The 18,374-nt window shown below is 38.2% G+C and overlaps 1 protein-coding gene across 3 annotated transcripts in view; it reads right to left on the bottom strand.

Annotated features, from left to right (window-relative positions):
* Nucleotides 1-1,364: 1,364 nt before the first annotated feature.
* gjc1 (gap junction protein gamma 1) overlaps nucleotides 1,365-18,374 on the bottom strand; it is a 127,114-nt gene continuing 110,104 nt past the window's right edge. For all 3 annotated transcript variants that reach the window (XM_062050062.1, XM_062050065.1, XM_062050063.1), the window contains exon 2: nucleotides 1,365-7,214. In XM_062050062.1, coding sequence (XP_061906046.1) covers nucleotides 5,712-7,160 — 1,449 coding nt within the window. In that variant the 5' untranslated portion in view covers nucleotides 7,161-7,214 and the 3' untranslated portion in view covers nucleotides 1,365-5,711. The remainder of the gene's footprint in view (nucleotides 7,215-18,374) is intronic.

Raw genomic sequence — 18,374 nt, 5'->3', positions numbered from 1 at the left:
ATATATATATATATATATGGAACAATTTCCCTTGTGGATCAATAAAGTTTGTCTAAGTCTATACACTACTGTCATCCAATAGTACAGTACTTGCCAATGAGACACCGAAGGTAAGGAAACAAGATAGCTGCACAGTACAGATAAGTGTTAAATGTTAAACAAACAAAAAAGTTTTTTTTAAAACAATTTACATTTATCAACACATTTGAACACAGACCAAAGTAATGTAAATTGGTACCATTAAGAACCAGAATCAATTCCCCAGTACCGTATACATGTGTGAAAGGTACACCTCCATAACACCACACTGTTGTTTTTCCTACGGCCAGTTCGCAATCTTCCCTTTAAATTGAAAATTCCAATTTTAGTTTCGGAACATGAAAAAACGTCTGTTTTTGGCCTTAAATCACCTTTCTGCCGAATGGTGATTTAAATCTTGCTATGGAAAATATAGACGAAAAATGTAATCGTTTTTTAATCTTATTTCTTTTTGACACTAGAAAAGAAAATACTGTTTTTAGTAATGTTATTTTTTATTTTTTTTAAATGTTTGTTTTTTAATTGCCTTCCATACAAATGACCAAAACATTCACTGACCGAGGTACCACTGTAACCACCTTAAAGAAATGGGCATAGTACAGAGCCCTGAGGGACGCAGTTTCTTACATTTGAGCTTAAAGTTGAGTTTTGAGGGTTTGGTGGAAAGTTTTTTTAACCAAATGACTCCGACAGATGATGAAATATATCCCCATGTTCTTTGTATAGCTGCACTTTTGTTTGCTCACGCCTGCCTGGATCTGGTCTTTCTTGCCGGCTATTCAAAACAGGGCAGGGTCGTCATGGGTGCGGCCTGCTTTGGTGCTCACCGGAGCATTTCCACAGTGCAAACACAAGCTCGTGTCATTCTGACATCGTTCCCCTGGTGTGGCGTCGCCTTTTTTACTCCGACGTTTATCCCTGTTAAACACAGCTTGCAGTGCAATCTCCCCCAAGTCTGGCTTTTTCTTTGGATTATAAAAATATACTATGTCATTTCACATTATTATCACTTTTTAAATAACACTTGAAAGGCAATTTAACACCATAATAACCATAAATACTCACACAGTTAATTCAAACAGTTTCTGTTCAAAAAAAGGGGGGCAAATAAGGAAACATTTTTTTTGTATAAAAAGAGAAATAAAAAAACTTGTTCTTGAATCCCGATGCTGAAAAACAAAGACATCATAGAAAAAGAAATGGTTTTACAAAAGGGTTGGTCACCACCGTGTAGGCGTTTCTAAGCATGGCCTCGGCATTCCAAAGCTTCACAAGCGTGAAATCCTATTATCTTGGCACTGACACGCAAACAGTGTTTGGTCTTGTTGTTTTTTTTGTTGTTATTTTTTTTTTTTTACAAAAATGGCTTTGAACCCTCTTTAACTCATGGGAAGACTTTAAGATCCATCAATCACACGTGTGTGTGTATGAGGGGCCGTTAGGGACATTATTCAGAATTACCTCTTACATACACTACTGAAATGCTCTCACATAAACAACTGAAATGTTTTTCTCTCACACACACTACTGAAACACTCTTATACACACTACTGAAACACTCTAATAGACACTACTGAAATGATCTCACATTAACAACTGAAATGTTTTTCTCTCACACACACTGCTGAAACACTCTTATACACACTACTGAAACACTCTTATACACACTACTGAAATGCTGTCACATAAAAAACTGAAATCTTTTTCTCACACACACACTACTGAAACACTCTTATACACACTACTGAAATGCTCTCACATAAACAACTGAAATGTTTTTCTCTCACACACACTACTGAAACACTCTTACACACACTACTGAAACACTCTTATACACACTACTGAAATGCTCTCACATAAACAACTGAAATGTTTTTCTCTCACACACTACTGAAACACTCTTATACACACCACTGAAACACTCTTATACACACTACTGAAATGCTCTCACATAAACAACTGAAATGTTTTTCTCTCACACACTACTGAAACACTCTTATACACACCACTGAAACACTCTTATACACACTACTGAAATGCTCTCACATAAAAAACTGAAATCTTTTTCTCACACACACACTACTGAAACACTCTTATACACACTACTGAAATGCTCTCACATAAACAACTGAAATGTTTTTCTCTCACTGACACTACTGAAACACTCTTATACACACTACTGAAACACTCTTATACACACTACTGAAATGCTCTCACATAAACAACTAAAATGTTTTTCTCTCACGCACACTACTGAAACACTCTTACACACACTACTGAAACACTCTTATACACACTACTGAAATGCTCTCACATAAACAACTGAAATGTTTTTCTCTCACGCACACTACTGAAACACTCTTACACACACTACTGAAACACTCTTATACACACTACTGAAATGCTCTCACATAAACAACTGAAATGTGTTTCTCTCACGCACACTACTGAAACACTCTTACACACACTACTGAAACACTCTTATACACACTACTGATATGCTCTCACATAAACAACTGAAATGTTTTTCTCTCACACACACTACTGAAACACTCTTATACACACTACTGAAACACTCTTATACACACTACTGAAATGCTCTCACATAAACAACTGAAATGTTTTTCTCTCACTGACACTACTGAAACACTCTTACACACACTACTGAAACACTCTTGTACACACTACTGAAATGCTCTCACATAAACAACTGAAATGCTTTTCTCTCACACACACTACTGAAACACTCTTATACACACTACTGAAACACTCTTATACACACTACTGAAATGCTCTCACATAAACAACTGAAATGTTTTTCTCTCACGCACACTACTGAAACACTCTTACACACACTACTGAAACACTCTTATACACACTACTGAAACACTCTTATACACACTACTGAAATGCTCTCACATAAAAAACTGAAATCTTTTTCTCACACACACATTACTAAAATACTCTTATACACACCACTGAAACACTCTTATACACACTACTGAAATGCTCTCACATAAAAAACTGAAATCTTTTTCTCACACACACACTACTGAAACACTCTTATACACACTACTGAAACACTCTTATACACACTACTGAAATGCTCTCACATAAACAACTGAAATGTTTTTCTCTCACGCACACTACTGAAACACTCTTACACACACTACTGAAACACTCTTATACACACTACTGAAATGCTCTCACATAAACAACTGAAATGTTTTTCTCTTACTGACACTACTGAAACACTCTTATACACACTACTGAAACACTCTTATACACACTACTGAAATGCTCTCACATAAACAACTGAAATGTTTTTCTCTCACACACTACTGAAACACTCTCACACACACTACTGAAACACTCTTATACACACTACTGAAACACTATTTTACACACTACTGAAATGCTCTCACATAAACAACTGAAATGTTTTTCTCTCACACACACTTCTGAAACACTCTTATACACACCACTGAAACACTCTTATACACACTACTGAAACTCTCTTACATACACTACTGAAATGCTCTCACATAAACAACTAAAATGTTTTTCTCTCACACACCCTATTGAAACACTCTTATACACACTACTGAAACACTCTTACATACACTACTGAAACACTCTTATACACACTACTGAAACACTCTTACATACACGGCACTAACGGCCCCTCATATATGTGCGTGTGTTGCATTACGCACAGTGCCCAGCGTGAGGCAGTCAGGGCTCAACAACAGTGAGAAACTCAACATTAAAGTTGAGGATGCACCATGTTCTCTCGGAACAACAACAACAACAACAAGAACAACTACAACAAAGGCCCGAGCAGCAGCGGGAGTAGCACTCCTGTCAAAACACACACACACATGGACATAAACAAACAGTCACAGTAAGGTGAGACCGGACGGCAATCCTCTCAGTTGAACAAAAAAAAAGTCACTTTTCTTATTGCATTTAATCGCTTTTTGCAATTGGGAGTCTTTGCGAAGGAAAAAGAGCCGAAATCGTTTGTTCCTGTCGGACAAGGCAGACGATGGACCCAAGGGCGTACCAGAGACTGTCTTCTGTTTGTTTTTTTGCAAGTTTGACCGCGGTGGCCCAGACGAGGCGTCAGCTGCATCATCGCGTACACAATCTTGTCCAGCTCGCAGGATTGGGTAATTAAAGGGGACCTGCATCTTTTTTCTTCTTTTTTTTTTGCCCATCATTCACAATCCTTACGTAAGACAAGAGCACATATTTTTCTTTTTTTTATGCATTCGAGCTTGTTAAATCTGACAAGTACGAGGTGGCTAACAATGCAGCTAATGGTAGTACACTGTTCTGCCCATAAAGCTCTCTAAAAAAACCATCCAAAAAGAGCCAACAATACTACGTTTATATCTCGTGTCCTTAATATTAGCCAAGTATTAGCGATATTGTTATTGTTATTGTTGTTGGTGAAAGTTAATTCTAGATTATAAATCATGCCTCTCACCTGGATAGTAGAAGATTGTTGACATAAAGTAGTTCGTCAACTTTGACATTCAATTTAGATGGCGAGAAACACACAAAAATCGAGGATTAGGATTAATTCTTCATCTAAACAGGAATACATTCACATCCAATTACTCTGCATCCCAGTCAGAGAAGACATTGTACAGTAAGTGATTGTTCTATTATGTTCGTAGTTTCCAAAATCTTGTTTTACACTTAGCAATACTGCTGCTAAAGCTGCATCTGCGTATGACTCAGCTTGTAAAAGTTGTATTTTTTTCCTCCTTATATTCAGGTTCAAAAATATAAGGTTCCGGATCACCGTTTGTCCCAAAGTAATTGTTCTTGTCTCTCATGAAGTCTGGCACGATTAGTAGTGTTGTCGTCGAAGGGAAAAGTGAACGTTGTGATTATAAATCATGCCTCTCACCTGAATAGTAGAAGATTGTTGACATAAAGTACTCGCTGGTCAACTTTGACCTTCAGTTTAGATGGCGAGAAACACACAAAAAACACTTGTTTGCGGCACCTGTTTTTTTTTTAAACTTGCATTGGGATTAGGATGAATTCTTCATCTAAACAGGAAGATATGAACATCCAATTACTCTGCATCCCAGTGAGAGCAGACATGGTACAGTAAGTGATTGTTCTATTATGTTCGTAGTTTCCAAAATCTTGTTTTAGACTCAGCAATACTGCTGCTAAAGCTGGATCTGCGTATGACTCAGCTTCTAAAAGTTGTATTTTTTTCCTCCTTATATTCAGGTTCAAAAATATAAGGTTCCGGATCGCCGTTTGTCCCAAAGTAATCGTTCTTGTCTCTCATGATTAGTAGTGTTGTTGTTGAAGGGAAAAGTGAACGTTGTGATGTGTTTGGGAAATTAATACGCCGCCGTATGCTTAAAATGAGCAAAATTCCTAATATTACATGTTATTATGAATGTGCCTGTTACTACATTACATACATACTTACAGCATGTATATAAGTCAATGGACGATGATTAGAGAGCTTTAGAGGCGGGACTTAAAATTTAGAATGCATTAAAAAAATAAAAATAAATGTGTTTTTGTCTTACGTATGGATTGTGAATGACAGACACAATTCCAAAAATAGTGCAGTTCCTCCTTAAGGCACGGCGGTGTTGACAAGTGGTATGTACACTGCATGGTTTGCATCGGGGTTAAATCCATACCGACGGTTTGCCTTCTCCTGATTTGCTGCTGCTGCTGTTGCTGCTGCTGCCGCCGCCGCTGCTGCCTCCTTTGCCGTGCTTGAGTCTGTGCTTGCGCTCCTTCTGAGGCGGCGGCTGGGTCTGGATGATGATGTTACTCTGAGGCTTGTCGTCCTGGTTGTCCCCCAGAGTCTCCTCGGCCCGGTGCTGCTGACTGTAGGCCTGGATGGCGGCTTCCAGCTGCTCGTGAGCCTGCTGGATCATGTCCTTGTTGAGGGCCACGCGAGCCTCGCCCCCCGTGGGGAAGTTGTCCTCGTTGCTGCCGAACTGCTGCTGCTCCTCCTGGGCGATGTTTGCCCGGTTCTGCTTGCACGCCATCTTGGCGTTGCTGAGGTCGGTGTAGGGCATCTGCTCGGGCTTCACCACGATGTTGTAGCCAGGCGGCGCCGACGGGGTGTTCCAGGAGAAGGGATAACCCACATAATCGGCAGGTCCATCCCCACCGTCCCCGCCTTCGGAACCTGCCTCCGGTCCGGCCACCCCTACCGACCCGTCTCCGCCCACATTGGTGCCCAGCAGGCCCAGCTGGTACTCGTCGTCCTGAGGAGGGCAGCGGCGGCGACGCAGAATGTCGCAGATGGAGCCGATGCCTAAGTGCAGCATCTCCCAGATGTTGAGCACCAGGCAGAGCACGGTGACGCCGTACATGATGCGCAGGAAGATGGTCTTCTCGGTGGGCCGCGACACAAAGCAGTCCACGCTGTGGGGGCATGGTTTCCCCGAACACACAAACACGGGCGTCACGCGGAAGCCGTACAGCAAGTACTGGCCCGTCAGGAAGCCCGCCTCTAAAACCGTGCGTGTCACCAGCTGCAGAACGTAAACCCGCATCAGACCCTCATCCCGGATACGCGTGCGACCGTCATGGCGGATCTTAGGTCTGGGTGTAGGCTGCAGCGGATCTCGAGGTCTTTTGGGAGGGTCCATCTCTGGCACCTCATAGATCATGGGATCGTCCTCGCGGTCCTCCTCGGTCTCCTCAATGCCCCGGTGCTGCCGCGCCCCGAAGCAGATTTTCCTGGGCTTCCGGTGCGTGTAGCCCCCTCCGACGGGTCTCACAGCAACAGCTCCGACTCCTCCCTTAGCTTCATCCAATCGCGCAATCTTGTTGACGGCGTAGCCCATGTACATGAGAGACGGCATGGCCACCAGGATGATCTGGAAGACCCAGAAGCGGACGTGGGACAGTGGGGCGAAGGCGTCGTAGCAGACGTTCTCACAGCCCGGCTGCCCCGAGTTGCACACAAACTTGCTCTGCTCGTCGTAGTAGATGGACTCTCCTCCGACGGCCGTGAGGACGATGCGGAAGACGATGAGCACGGTGAGCCACAGCTTCCCCACGAAGGTGGAGTGGTTGTGGATCTCCTCCAGCAGCCGCGTGAGGAAGCTCCAGCTCATGGTGTCGCTGGACAGTGGGGCAGACAGTGTCCCTCTCTCAACTGCTCACAGACTCTGGACGGGGAAAGGGGAATAAAGAGGACGACAGCGTAAGTATCGTGGGAGTTCTTGGAAAATACACAATAAATACAAGGTCTTTTTGATCCGTTTGATTGGAGTAAATCACCACTGTGTGGACAGGAAGTCCACAGTGGTGTGCCGTCAGGGCCAGCAAGGCCTTCTCTGCTGGCCTAACATAAGTCATGATCATTTTTAATAAAATATATAAAAGTATTCATCATATTCTCTTCATGTCATATTAGGTTCCAGTGTTGCTGTTTTTAAGTTAGGAGCTTTTATCCAATCAAAATGCAGATAGCTTGTTGCCGGAGGCCCTCTGAACCAACATCTGTGCAGTTTAACGAACGGAGGACATTCAGTTAACAGATAGTTGCGATAGCCGATCAGATCACAAGTTGTTGACAGTGATTGGATACTCACTTGTCACTCCCGAGTATCCAATCACAAGTTGTGATTTACGATAGCAGAAAGTGGCACCGGAGCCATACCCGGCCAGCGGAGAAATCAGCGGTACTCACTTTTTTTTAACCAACAAAGAAGCAGAGCAAAACGTTGATTAGGTCAGTGGTCCCCAACCACCGGTCCACGGACCGATTGGTACCGGGCCGCACAAGAAATTTAAAAAAATATATATATATTTTTTTTAATTTTATTTTATTACATCAACATAAAAAACACAATATATACATTATATATCAATATAGATCAATACTGTCTGCAGGGATACAGTCCGTAAGCACACATGATTGTATTTCTTTATGTCCGTGGGACAAATTTTCAAGTGTTGAAACCGGTCCGCAGATATAAAAAAGTTGGGGACCACTGGATTAGGTGCAGATATATATTTGCAAGGGCATTTTAAAGAAGGATATTTAAAGAGAAACTAGATACTAGTAAAACAAAGTCGGCCGACAACGGAAACTAATTAGGCTGTCCTGGCGGTGAAATGGTATGCCTGCCACTTCACCTCAAAGCAACCAACTACGAGCGGTACCAATGGCTTTTAAAATTGTGAGTTCAAATATATTTTTTCACATTCAATATGTTTTTTACAACTATTTTAGTTTTGACAGTACCACGTCCGATGTGGGTTTATTGATTTTTCAAATGCGCCAAAAAATTGCCCGTTTTGTACACTAGTGACAAATTGAGATGGTTCAATACGCAATACGCAACTGTGTTTCTGTATATATATATTTCAAGCCGTGGTCATGTGGCGACATAAATTATGGTATTTTGAGAGGTATTTATTGAAGTAGGACATCACTGAAGGCCTAGGTGGGAAATGCAGGCCCGCCACTGGAAGTCCATCTGCTGGATATGATGGGTTAAAGCACTACTCAGCCCAAAAGCAAGTGAAAGAATGAAAATCAATGATATGCTTTCGATTTAGATCTGCACCACAAGTCCGTGGCTTCTCTTTTGATTTATCTAAAGACTCTTCAGTGTTAGTGATCAGTATTAGAATGATCTGCAGCTAGGTGGCAGCAGTGCTCAACCTAATCCAAAACCGTCTATAGAGAGAGTATGGACGACCCTGTTTTAGAGTTGTTCCCAAATATGGCACCCTGTAGTTACTTGAGGGGCTTTTGACCAATCATTTAAAAGATTGTCTGGCTACACTTTCTCTGATTGGTCAAAAGCCCCTCACATGACTTCAGGACACCGTGCTTGGGACCAACCCTGAAACCAAGTCATCCCCACTCTCTCTATGCTCTGACTTAATCAAGTTAAGTTAAAGTTAAAGTACCAATGATTGTCACACACACACGAGGTGTGGCGAAATTTGTCCTCTGCATTTGACCCATCCCCTTGTTCACCCCCTGGGGGGTGAGGGGAGCAGTGAGCAGCAGCGGTGCCGCCCCCGGGAATCATTTTTGGTGATTTAACCCCCAATTCCAAACCTTGATGCTGAGTGCCAAGCAGGGAGGTAATGGGTCCCATTTTTTTTTATAGTCTTTGGTATGACTCGGCCGGGGTTTGAACTCACAACCTACCGATCTCAGGGCGGACACTCTAACCACTAGGCCACTGAGTAGGTTAATCAACAGGCTGCCTGTTTCTGAAATTCCAAAATGAGTAGTTCAGTGGTTCTCAAACTTTTTTTTTTTTTTACAAAGTACCACCTCAGAAAACACTTGGCTCTCCAACTACCACCAAAAAGACCAACATTAAAATACAGTAGCGTAGTAGGCCAAAGTCTTCATTAAAAACAAGGCCGAGGTTTTATTCAGCAAGTATATATGACATTACACACAGTTTAAACATGAACACTATGTTAGATAAATAAAACGGTTACATTACAATATTTATTTTAATTATTATTTTGCGTACAACTAGATAGAGCCTGCGTACCACTAGTATGTACCATATTTTTTATTTTTTTATGTCTAAATATAATTTATTAGGCAATTTTATTCCAACTCACACACACACCCCCAAAAATATGTTTTACCTCAATTATACAGTAATGAATAATTGTGATATCAATATTAATAATTACTTATTCCAGCAAGACAATGCCAAGCCACGTGTTACAACAGTGTAGCTTCATAGTGAAAGAGTGCGGGTACTAGACCGGCCTGCCTGTAGTCCAGACCTGTCTCCCATTGAAAATGTGTGGTGCAATATGAAGCCTAAAATACCACAACAAGAGACCCCGGACTGTTGAACAACTTAAGCTGTACATCAAGCAAGAATGGGAAAGAATCCCACCTGAAAAACTTAAAAAATTGGTCTCCTCAGTTCCCAAAGGTTTACTGAGTGTTGTTAAAAAGAAAGGCCATGTAACACAGTCGTAAAAATGCCCCTGTGCCAACTTTTTTTTGCAATGTGTTGCTGCCATTAAATTCTAAGTTAATGATTATTTTAAAAAAAATAATAAAAAGTTTCTCAGTATGTTGTCTTTGCAGTCTATTCAATTGAATATAGGTTGAAAAGGATTTGCAAATCATTGTATTCTGTTTTTATTTACCGTATACACAATGTGCCAATTTCACTGGTTTTGGGTTTTGTACTTAAGCTAAAAGTGAAATGGTGTCCAGGCTGGTGCACCCCTCTTAAAAACTAAGAGGGCAGTGGTAGAGATGTCCGATAAAAATGCTTTAAAATGTAATATCGGAAATTATCGGTACCGGTTTCAAAAAGTAAAATTTATGACTAAAACGCCGCTGTACGGAGTGGTACACGGACGTCGGAAGAAGTACAGAGCGCCAATAAACCTTAAAGGCACTGCCTTTGCGTGCCGGCCCAATCACATAATATCTACGGCTTTTCACACACACAAGTGAATGCAAGGCATACTTGGTCAACAGCCATACAGGTCACACTGAGGGTGACCGTATAAACAACTTTAACACCGTTACAAATATGCGCCACACTGTGAACCCACACCAAACAAGAATGACAAACCCCTTGCAGCACTAACTCTTCCGGGACGCTACAATATACACCCCCCTGCTAACCCCTAAATACCCCGCCCACCTCAACCTCCTCATGCTCTCTTCAGGGAGAGCATGTCCCAAATTCCAAGCTGCTGTTTTGAGGCATGTTAAAAAAAAAAAAAAGCACTTTGTGACTTCAATAATAAATATGGCAGTGCCATGTTGGCATTTTTTTCCATAACTTGAGTTGATTTATTTTGGAAATCCTTGTTACATTGTTTAATGCAGTGTTTTTCAACCTTTTTTGAGCCGAGGCACATTTTTTTCATTGAAAAAATCCAAAGGCACACCACCAGCAGAAATCATTAAAATATGAAACTCGATATTGACAATAAAAAGTCGTCGGATATGATTTTAAAGCATAACTATGCATGCAACACTATAGCTCTTGTCTCAAAGTAGGTGTACTGTCACCACCCGTCACATCACACCCTGACTTATTTGGACTTTTTTGCTGTTTTCTTATGTGTAGTGTTTTAGTTCTTGTCTTGCTCTCCTATTTTGGTGGCTTTTCCTGTTTTGTTGGTATTTTCCTGTAGCAGTTTCATGTCTTCCTTTAAGCGATATTCCCCGCACCTGCTTTGTTTTAGCAATCAAGAATATTGCTGTTGTTTTTATCCTTCTTTGTGGGGACATTGTTGATTGTCATGTCATGTACAGATGTACTTTGTGAACGCCGTCTGCTCCACACGCTGTAAGTCTTTGCTGTCGTCCAGCATTCTGTTTTTCTTCACTTTGTCGCCAGTTCAGTTGTAGTTTCGTTCTGCATAGCCTTCCCTAAGCTTCAATGCCTTTTTTTTTAGGGGCACTCACCTTTTGTTTATTTTTCAGTTTAAGCATTAGACACCTTTTTACCTGCACACTGCCTCCCGCTGTCGTCTGAAAAATTGGGATCACGATTAGCTACCTGCTGCCACCTACTGATATGAAAGAGTATTACACAGTTATTCTGCCGACACTCAACAACAACACATAATTTGCAGACTAATTACTGGTTTGCAAAAAATGTTATACCCCAAATAGGTGAAATTAGATAATCTCCAGACTGTATCTCACGGCACACTAGTGTGCCGCGGCACAGTGGTTGAAAAACACTGGTTTAATGCATCACAACAAAATTAGGCATAATTATGTGTTAATTCCACGACTGTATATATCGGTATCGGTTGATATCGGAATCGGTAATTAAGAGTTGGACAATATCGGAATATCGGATATCGGCAAAAAAGACATTATCGGACATCTCTAGGCAGTGGTTTCTATGGCGACCAACAAGCTGCTTTTGCTGGTTTTTACTAGCCGCTGTGGCGTCAACAGCATTTTTGAAGCTGTTATTTGAAGGTCATACTGTTGCTTTAAGACAGGGGTCACCAACGCGGTGCCCGCGGGCACCAGGTAGCCCGTAAGGACCAGATGAGTAGCCCGCTGGCCTGTTCTAAAAATAGCTCAAATAGCAGCACTTACCAGTGAGCTGCCTCTATTTTTTAAATTGTATTTATTTACTAGCAAGCTGGTCCCGCTTTGCTCGACATTTTTAATTCTAAGAGAGACAAAACTCAAATAGAATTTGAAAATCCGAGAAAATATTTTAAAGACTTGGTCTTCACTTGTTTAAATAAATTCATTAATTTTTTTACTTTGCTTCTTATAACAACCTTAAAAATGATTTTAGGATTTTTAAACACATATACCTTTTTACCTTTTAAATTCTTTCCTCTTCTTTCCTGACAATTTAAATCAATGTTCAAGTAAATTTATTTTTTTTATTGTAAAGAATAATAAATACATTTTAATTTAATTCTTCATTTTAGCTTCTGTTTTTTCGACGAAGAATATTTGTGAAATATTTCTTCAAACTTATTATGATTGAAATTCAAAAAAATTATTCTGGCAAACCTAGAGAATCTGTAGAATCAAATTTAAATCTTATTTCAAAGTCTTTTGAATTTCTTTTAAAATTTTTGTTCTGGAAAATTTAGAAGAAATAATGATTTGTCTTTGTTAGAAATATAGCTTGGTCCATCCATCCATCCATCCATCCATTTTCTACCGCTTATTCCCTTTGGGGTCGCGGGGGCGCTGGAGCCTATCTCAGCTACAATCGGGCGGAAGGCGGGGTACACCCTGGACAAGTCGCCACCTCATCGCTTGGTCCAATTTGTTATATATTCTAACAAAGAGTAGATTGGATTTTAACCTATTTAAAACATGTCATCAAAATTCTAAAATTAATCTTAATCAGGAAAAATTACTAATGATGTTCCATAAATTCTTTTTTTAATTTTTTCAAAAAGATTCGAATTAGCTAGTTTTTCTCTTCATTTTGGGGTTGAATTTTGAATTTTAAAGAGTCGAAATTGAAGATAAACTATGTTTCAAAATTTAATTGTCATTTTTTCGTGTTTTCTCCTCTTTTAAACCGTTCAATTAAGTGTAAATATCATTAATTATTAATAATAACATAGAGTTAAAGGTAAATTAAGCAAATTGGCTATTTCTGGCAATTTATTTAAGTGTGTATCAAACTGGTAGCCCTTTGCATTAATCAGTACCCAAGAAGTAGCTCTTGGTTTCAAAAAGGTTGGTGACCCCTGCTTTAAGACATAATAGTACTAAGTCCCCCCCGCAAACTTTAAAGTGATCTGTTGCTCCTTGCAGGATGAACAGCGGCTGCGTGGGGAGCTCAGTGTCACTGGGAGGGTGCTGTCACGTTCAGTCTTAACGGGAATTAAACACGCCGGAAAGAGGATATCACCATTTTTTAAGAAATACCATCAAGCAGAACTGAAGAGGCGGCGAAATAATCCAAATAGAGTATTTGCTATCACTAAACACACACACACACTTTCTATCTCTTTTTGAAGAATAAATCCTCTTAGCCTTAGTCTTCGGTGTGAGGTGCAGTTTTGAAGGCTCGCATTAGTCGGAGAGGTAAACGTGCATTGTGCGGTGTCAACTCTTGTCCCGAAAGAGCGCGACACGTTGACTATGTAGGTTACTTCCTGGCTCCGGGCCGCTCCATCCTAACCAGCACGATCAGCAGGTGGTAAGTGCGGCCCAAATCGTTGCCTTCCCTGCCCGTCGGCGGCTTTTGGACCGGAGGGGGTAAATATGACAGCACCGCGGGGACTTTCTTCTCCCCGCTGAGACGGCACAATAGAGCGCGGCTTAATCCCAGCCTGAATGGCGGCTGAGATTTAAAGGGCTTCTGGGGTCCTGCATCCTTCGCCAGCAGGTTGGGAGCTTTAGGTCGCATTCAAGTCTGCTGGAGGAACTATAGCAAATATGCCCGCTCAAGTTTAGTGAATAAAACACGGCTGGCCACGCAGCACTTTCCAATTTGTGTGCACTTGCAGATTAAAAACATATACGGTATGTTTCTTTGAGATAAAACTCTTGTATGTCATTTAAACAGTATTTTTTCCACAGTAAAATACTGTAATTAAAATGTACCATAACACGACAACAAAAATGACGATATATCTTTATATTTCACACAACTAACTGTCATTTCACAGTAAAATACTGTGATTATAGTTACAGTTCTCTGTAATATCACAACAAAGTACTCTGTTTTATAGGAATATACTGTAAAAATGCTAGGCAAAGATCCTCTATTAGAAATAAATGCTCTGTTTTATAGGAATCTACTGTAAAAATGCTAGTCAAAGATCCTCTATTAAAAATTAATGCTTTAATTTTTTATAGGAATCTACTGTAAAAATGCTAGTCAAAGATCCTCTATTAAAAATTAATGCTCTAATGTTTTATAGGAATCTACTGTAAAAATGCTAGTCAAAGATCCTCTACAGGACGGAAATGATCTGTTGTTGTTTTGGGAATCTACTGTAAAAATGCTAGTCAAAGATCCTCTATTAGAAATAAATGGTCTAATGTTTTATAGGAATCTACTGTAAAAATGCTAGTCAAAGATCCTCTACAGGACGGAAATGATCTGTTGTTGTTTTGGGAATCTACTGTAAAAATGCTAGTCAAAGATCCTCTATTAGAAATAAATGGTCTAATGTTTTATAGGAATCTACTGTAAAAATGCTAGTCAAAGATCCTCTACAGGACGGAAATTATCTGTTGTTGTTTTGGGAATCTACTGTAAAAATGCTAGTCAAAGATCCTCTATTAGAAATAAATGGTCTAATGTTTTATAGGAATCTACTGTAAAATGCTAGTCAAAGATCCTCTACAGGACGGAAATTATCTGTTGTTGTTTTGGGAATCTACTGTAAAAATGCTAGTCAAAGATCCTCTATTAAAAATTAATGCTCTAATGTTTTATAGGAATCTACTGTAAAAATGCTAGTCAAAGATCCTCTATTAAAAATTAATGCTCTAATGTATTATAGGAATCTACTGTAAAAATGCTAGTCAAATATCCCAACAGGACGGAAATTATCTGTTGTTTGGGAATCTACTGTAAAAATGCTAGTCAAAGATCCTCTATTAAAAATTAATGCTCTAATGTATTATAGGAATCTACTGTAAAAATGCTAGTCAAATATCCCAACAGGACGGAAATTATCTGTTGTTTGGGAATCTACTGTAAAAATGCTAGTCAAAGATCCTCTATTACAAATAAATGCTCTAAAGTTTTATAGGAATCTACTGTAAAAATGCTAGTCAAAGATTCTCTATTAAAAATTAATGCTCTAATATTTTATAGGAATCTACTGTAAAAATGTGTGCACTTGCAGATTAAAAACATATACGGTATGTTTCTTTGAGATAAAACTCTTGTATGCTGTACACATTTACAGCATCTAAACAGTATTTTTTCCACAGTAAAATACTGTAATTAAAATGTACCGTAACACGACAACAAAAATGACGATATATCTTTATATTTCACACAACTAACTGTCATTTCACAGTAAAATACTGTGATTATAGTTACAGTTCTCTGTAATATCACAACAAATGACTCTGTTTTATAGGAATATACTGTAAAAATGCTAGTCAAAGATCCTCTATTAGAAATAAATGCTCTGTTTTATAGGAATCTACTGTAAAAATGCTAGTCAAAGATCCTCTATTAAAAATTAATGCTCTAATGTTTTATAGGAATCTACTGTAAAAATGCTAGTCAAAGATCCTCTACAGGACGGAAATGATCTGTTGTTGTTTTGGGAATCTACTGTAAAAATGCTAGTCAAAGATCCTCTATTAGAAATAAATGCTCTAATGTTTTATAGGAATCTACTGTAAAAATGCTAGTCAAAGATCCTCTACAGGACGGAAATGATCTGTTGTTGTTTTGGGAATCTACTGTAAAAATGCTAGTCAAAGATCCTCTATTAGAAATAAATGCTCTAAAGTTTTATAGGGATCTACTGTGAAAATGCTAGTCAAAGATCCTCTATTAAAAATTAATGCTCTAATGTTTTATAGGAATCTACTGTAAAAATGCTAGTCAAAGATCCTCTATTAAAAATTAATGCTCTAATGTTTTAAAGGAATCTACTGTAAAAATGCTAGTCAAAGATCCTCTATTAAAAATTAATGCTCTAATGTTTTATAGGAATCTACTGTAAAAATGCTAGTCAAAGATCCTCTACAGGACGGAAATGATCTGTTGTTGTTTTGGGAATCTACTGTAAAAATGCTAGTCAAAGATCCTCTATTAGAAATAAATGCTCTAATGTTTTATAGGAATCTACTGTAAAAATGCTAGTCAAAGATCCTCTACAGGACGGAAATGATCTGTTGTTGTTTTGGGAATCTACTGTAAAAATGCTAGTCAAAGATCCTCTATTAGAAATAAATGCTCTAAAGTTTTATAGGGATCTACTGTAAAAATGCTAGTCAAAGATCCTCTATTAAAAATTAATGCTCTAATGTTTTATAGGAGTCTACTGTAAAAATGCTAGTCAAAGATCCTCTATTAAAAATTAATGCTCTAATGTTTTATAGGAATCTACTGTAAAAATGCTAGTCAAAGATCCTCTATTAAAAATTAATGCTCTAATGTATTATAGGAATCTACTGTAAAAATGCTAGTCAAATATCCCAACAGGACGGAAATTATCTGTTGTTTGGGAATCTACTGTAAAAATGCTAGTCAAAGATCCTCTATTAAAAATTAATGCTCTAATGTATTATAGGAATCTACTGTAAAAATGCTAGTCAAATATCCCAACAGGACGGAAATTATCTGTTGTTTGGGAATCTACTGTAAAAATGCTAGTCAAAGATCCTCTATTACAAATAAATGCTCTAAATTTTTATAGGAATCTACTGTAAAAATGCTAGTCAAAGATTCTCTATTAAAAATTAATGCTCTAATATTTTATAGGAATCTACTGTAAAAATGTGTGCACTTGCAGATTAAAAACATATACGGTATGTTTCTTTGAGATAAAACTCTTGTATGCTGTAAACATTTACAGCATTTAAACAGTATTTTTTCCACAGTAAAATACTGTAATTAAAATGTACCGTAACACGACAGCAAAAATGACGATATATCTTTATATTTCACACAACTAACTGTCATTTCACAGTAAAATACTGTGATTATAGTTACAGTTCTCTGTAATATCACAACAAATTACTCTGTTTTATAGGAATATACTGTAAAAATGCTAGTCAAAGATCCTCTATTAGAAATAAATGCTCTGTTTTATAGGAATCTACTGTAAAAATGCTAGTCAAAGATCCTCTATTAAAAATTAATGCTTGAATTTTTTATAGGAATCTACTGTAAAAATGCTAGTCAAAGATCCTCTATTAAAAATTAATGCTCTAATGTTTTATAGGAATCTACTGTAAAAATGCTAGTCAAAGATCCTCTACAGGACGGAAATGATCTGTTGTTGTTTTGGGAATCTACTGTAAAAATGCTAGTCAAAGATCCTCTATTAGAAATAAATGCTCTAATGTTTTATAGGAATCTACTGTAAAAATGCTAGTCAAAGATCCTCTACAGGACGGAAATGATCTGTTGTTGTTTTGGGAATCTACTGTAAAAATGCTAGTCAAAGATCCTCTATTAGAAATAAATGCTGTAAAGTTTTATTGGGATCTACTGTAAAAATGCTAGTCAAAGATCCTCTATTAAAAATTAATGCTCTAATGTTTTATAGGAATCTACTGTAAAAATGCTAGTCAAAGATCCTCTATTAAAAATTAATGCTCTAATGTTTTATAGGAATCTACTGTAAAAATGCTAGTCAAAGATCCTCTATTAAAAATTAATGCTCTAATGTATTATAGGAATCTACTGTAAAAATGCTAGTCAAATATCCCAACAGGACGGAAATTATCTGTTGTTTGGGAATCTACTGTAAAAATGCTAGTCAAAGATCCTCTATTACAAATAAATGCTCTAAAGTTTTATAGGAATCTACTGTAAAAATGCTAGTCAAAGATTCTCTATTAAAAATTAATGCTCTAATATTTTATAGGAATCTACTGTAAAAATGTGTGCACTTGCAGATTAAAAACATATACGGTATGTTTCTTTGAGATAAAACTCTTGTATGCTGTAAACATTTACAGCATTTAAACAGTATTTTTTCCACAGTAAAATACTGTAATTAAAATGTACCGTAACACGACAACAAAAATGACGATATATCTTTATATTTCACACAACTAACTGTCATTTCACAGTAAAATACTGTGATTATAGTTACAGTTCTCTGTAATATCACAACAAATTACTCTGTTTTATAGGAATATACTGTAAAAATGCTAG

Source organism: Entelurus aequoreus, linkage group LG06 (assembly GCF_033978785.1).
Source record: "Entelurus aequoreus isolate RoL-2023_Sb linkage group LG06, RoL_Eaeq_v1.1, whole genome shotgun sequence".
NCBI classification, from domain to species: domain Eukaryota; kingdom Metazoa; phylum Chordata; class Actinopteri; order Syngnathiformes; family Syngnathidae; genus Entelurus; species Entelurus aequoreus.
Note: the sequence above shows the minus strand (reverse complement) of the source record. Positions and strands in the feature narration are given on the sequence as shown.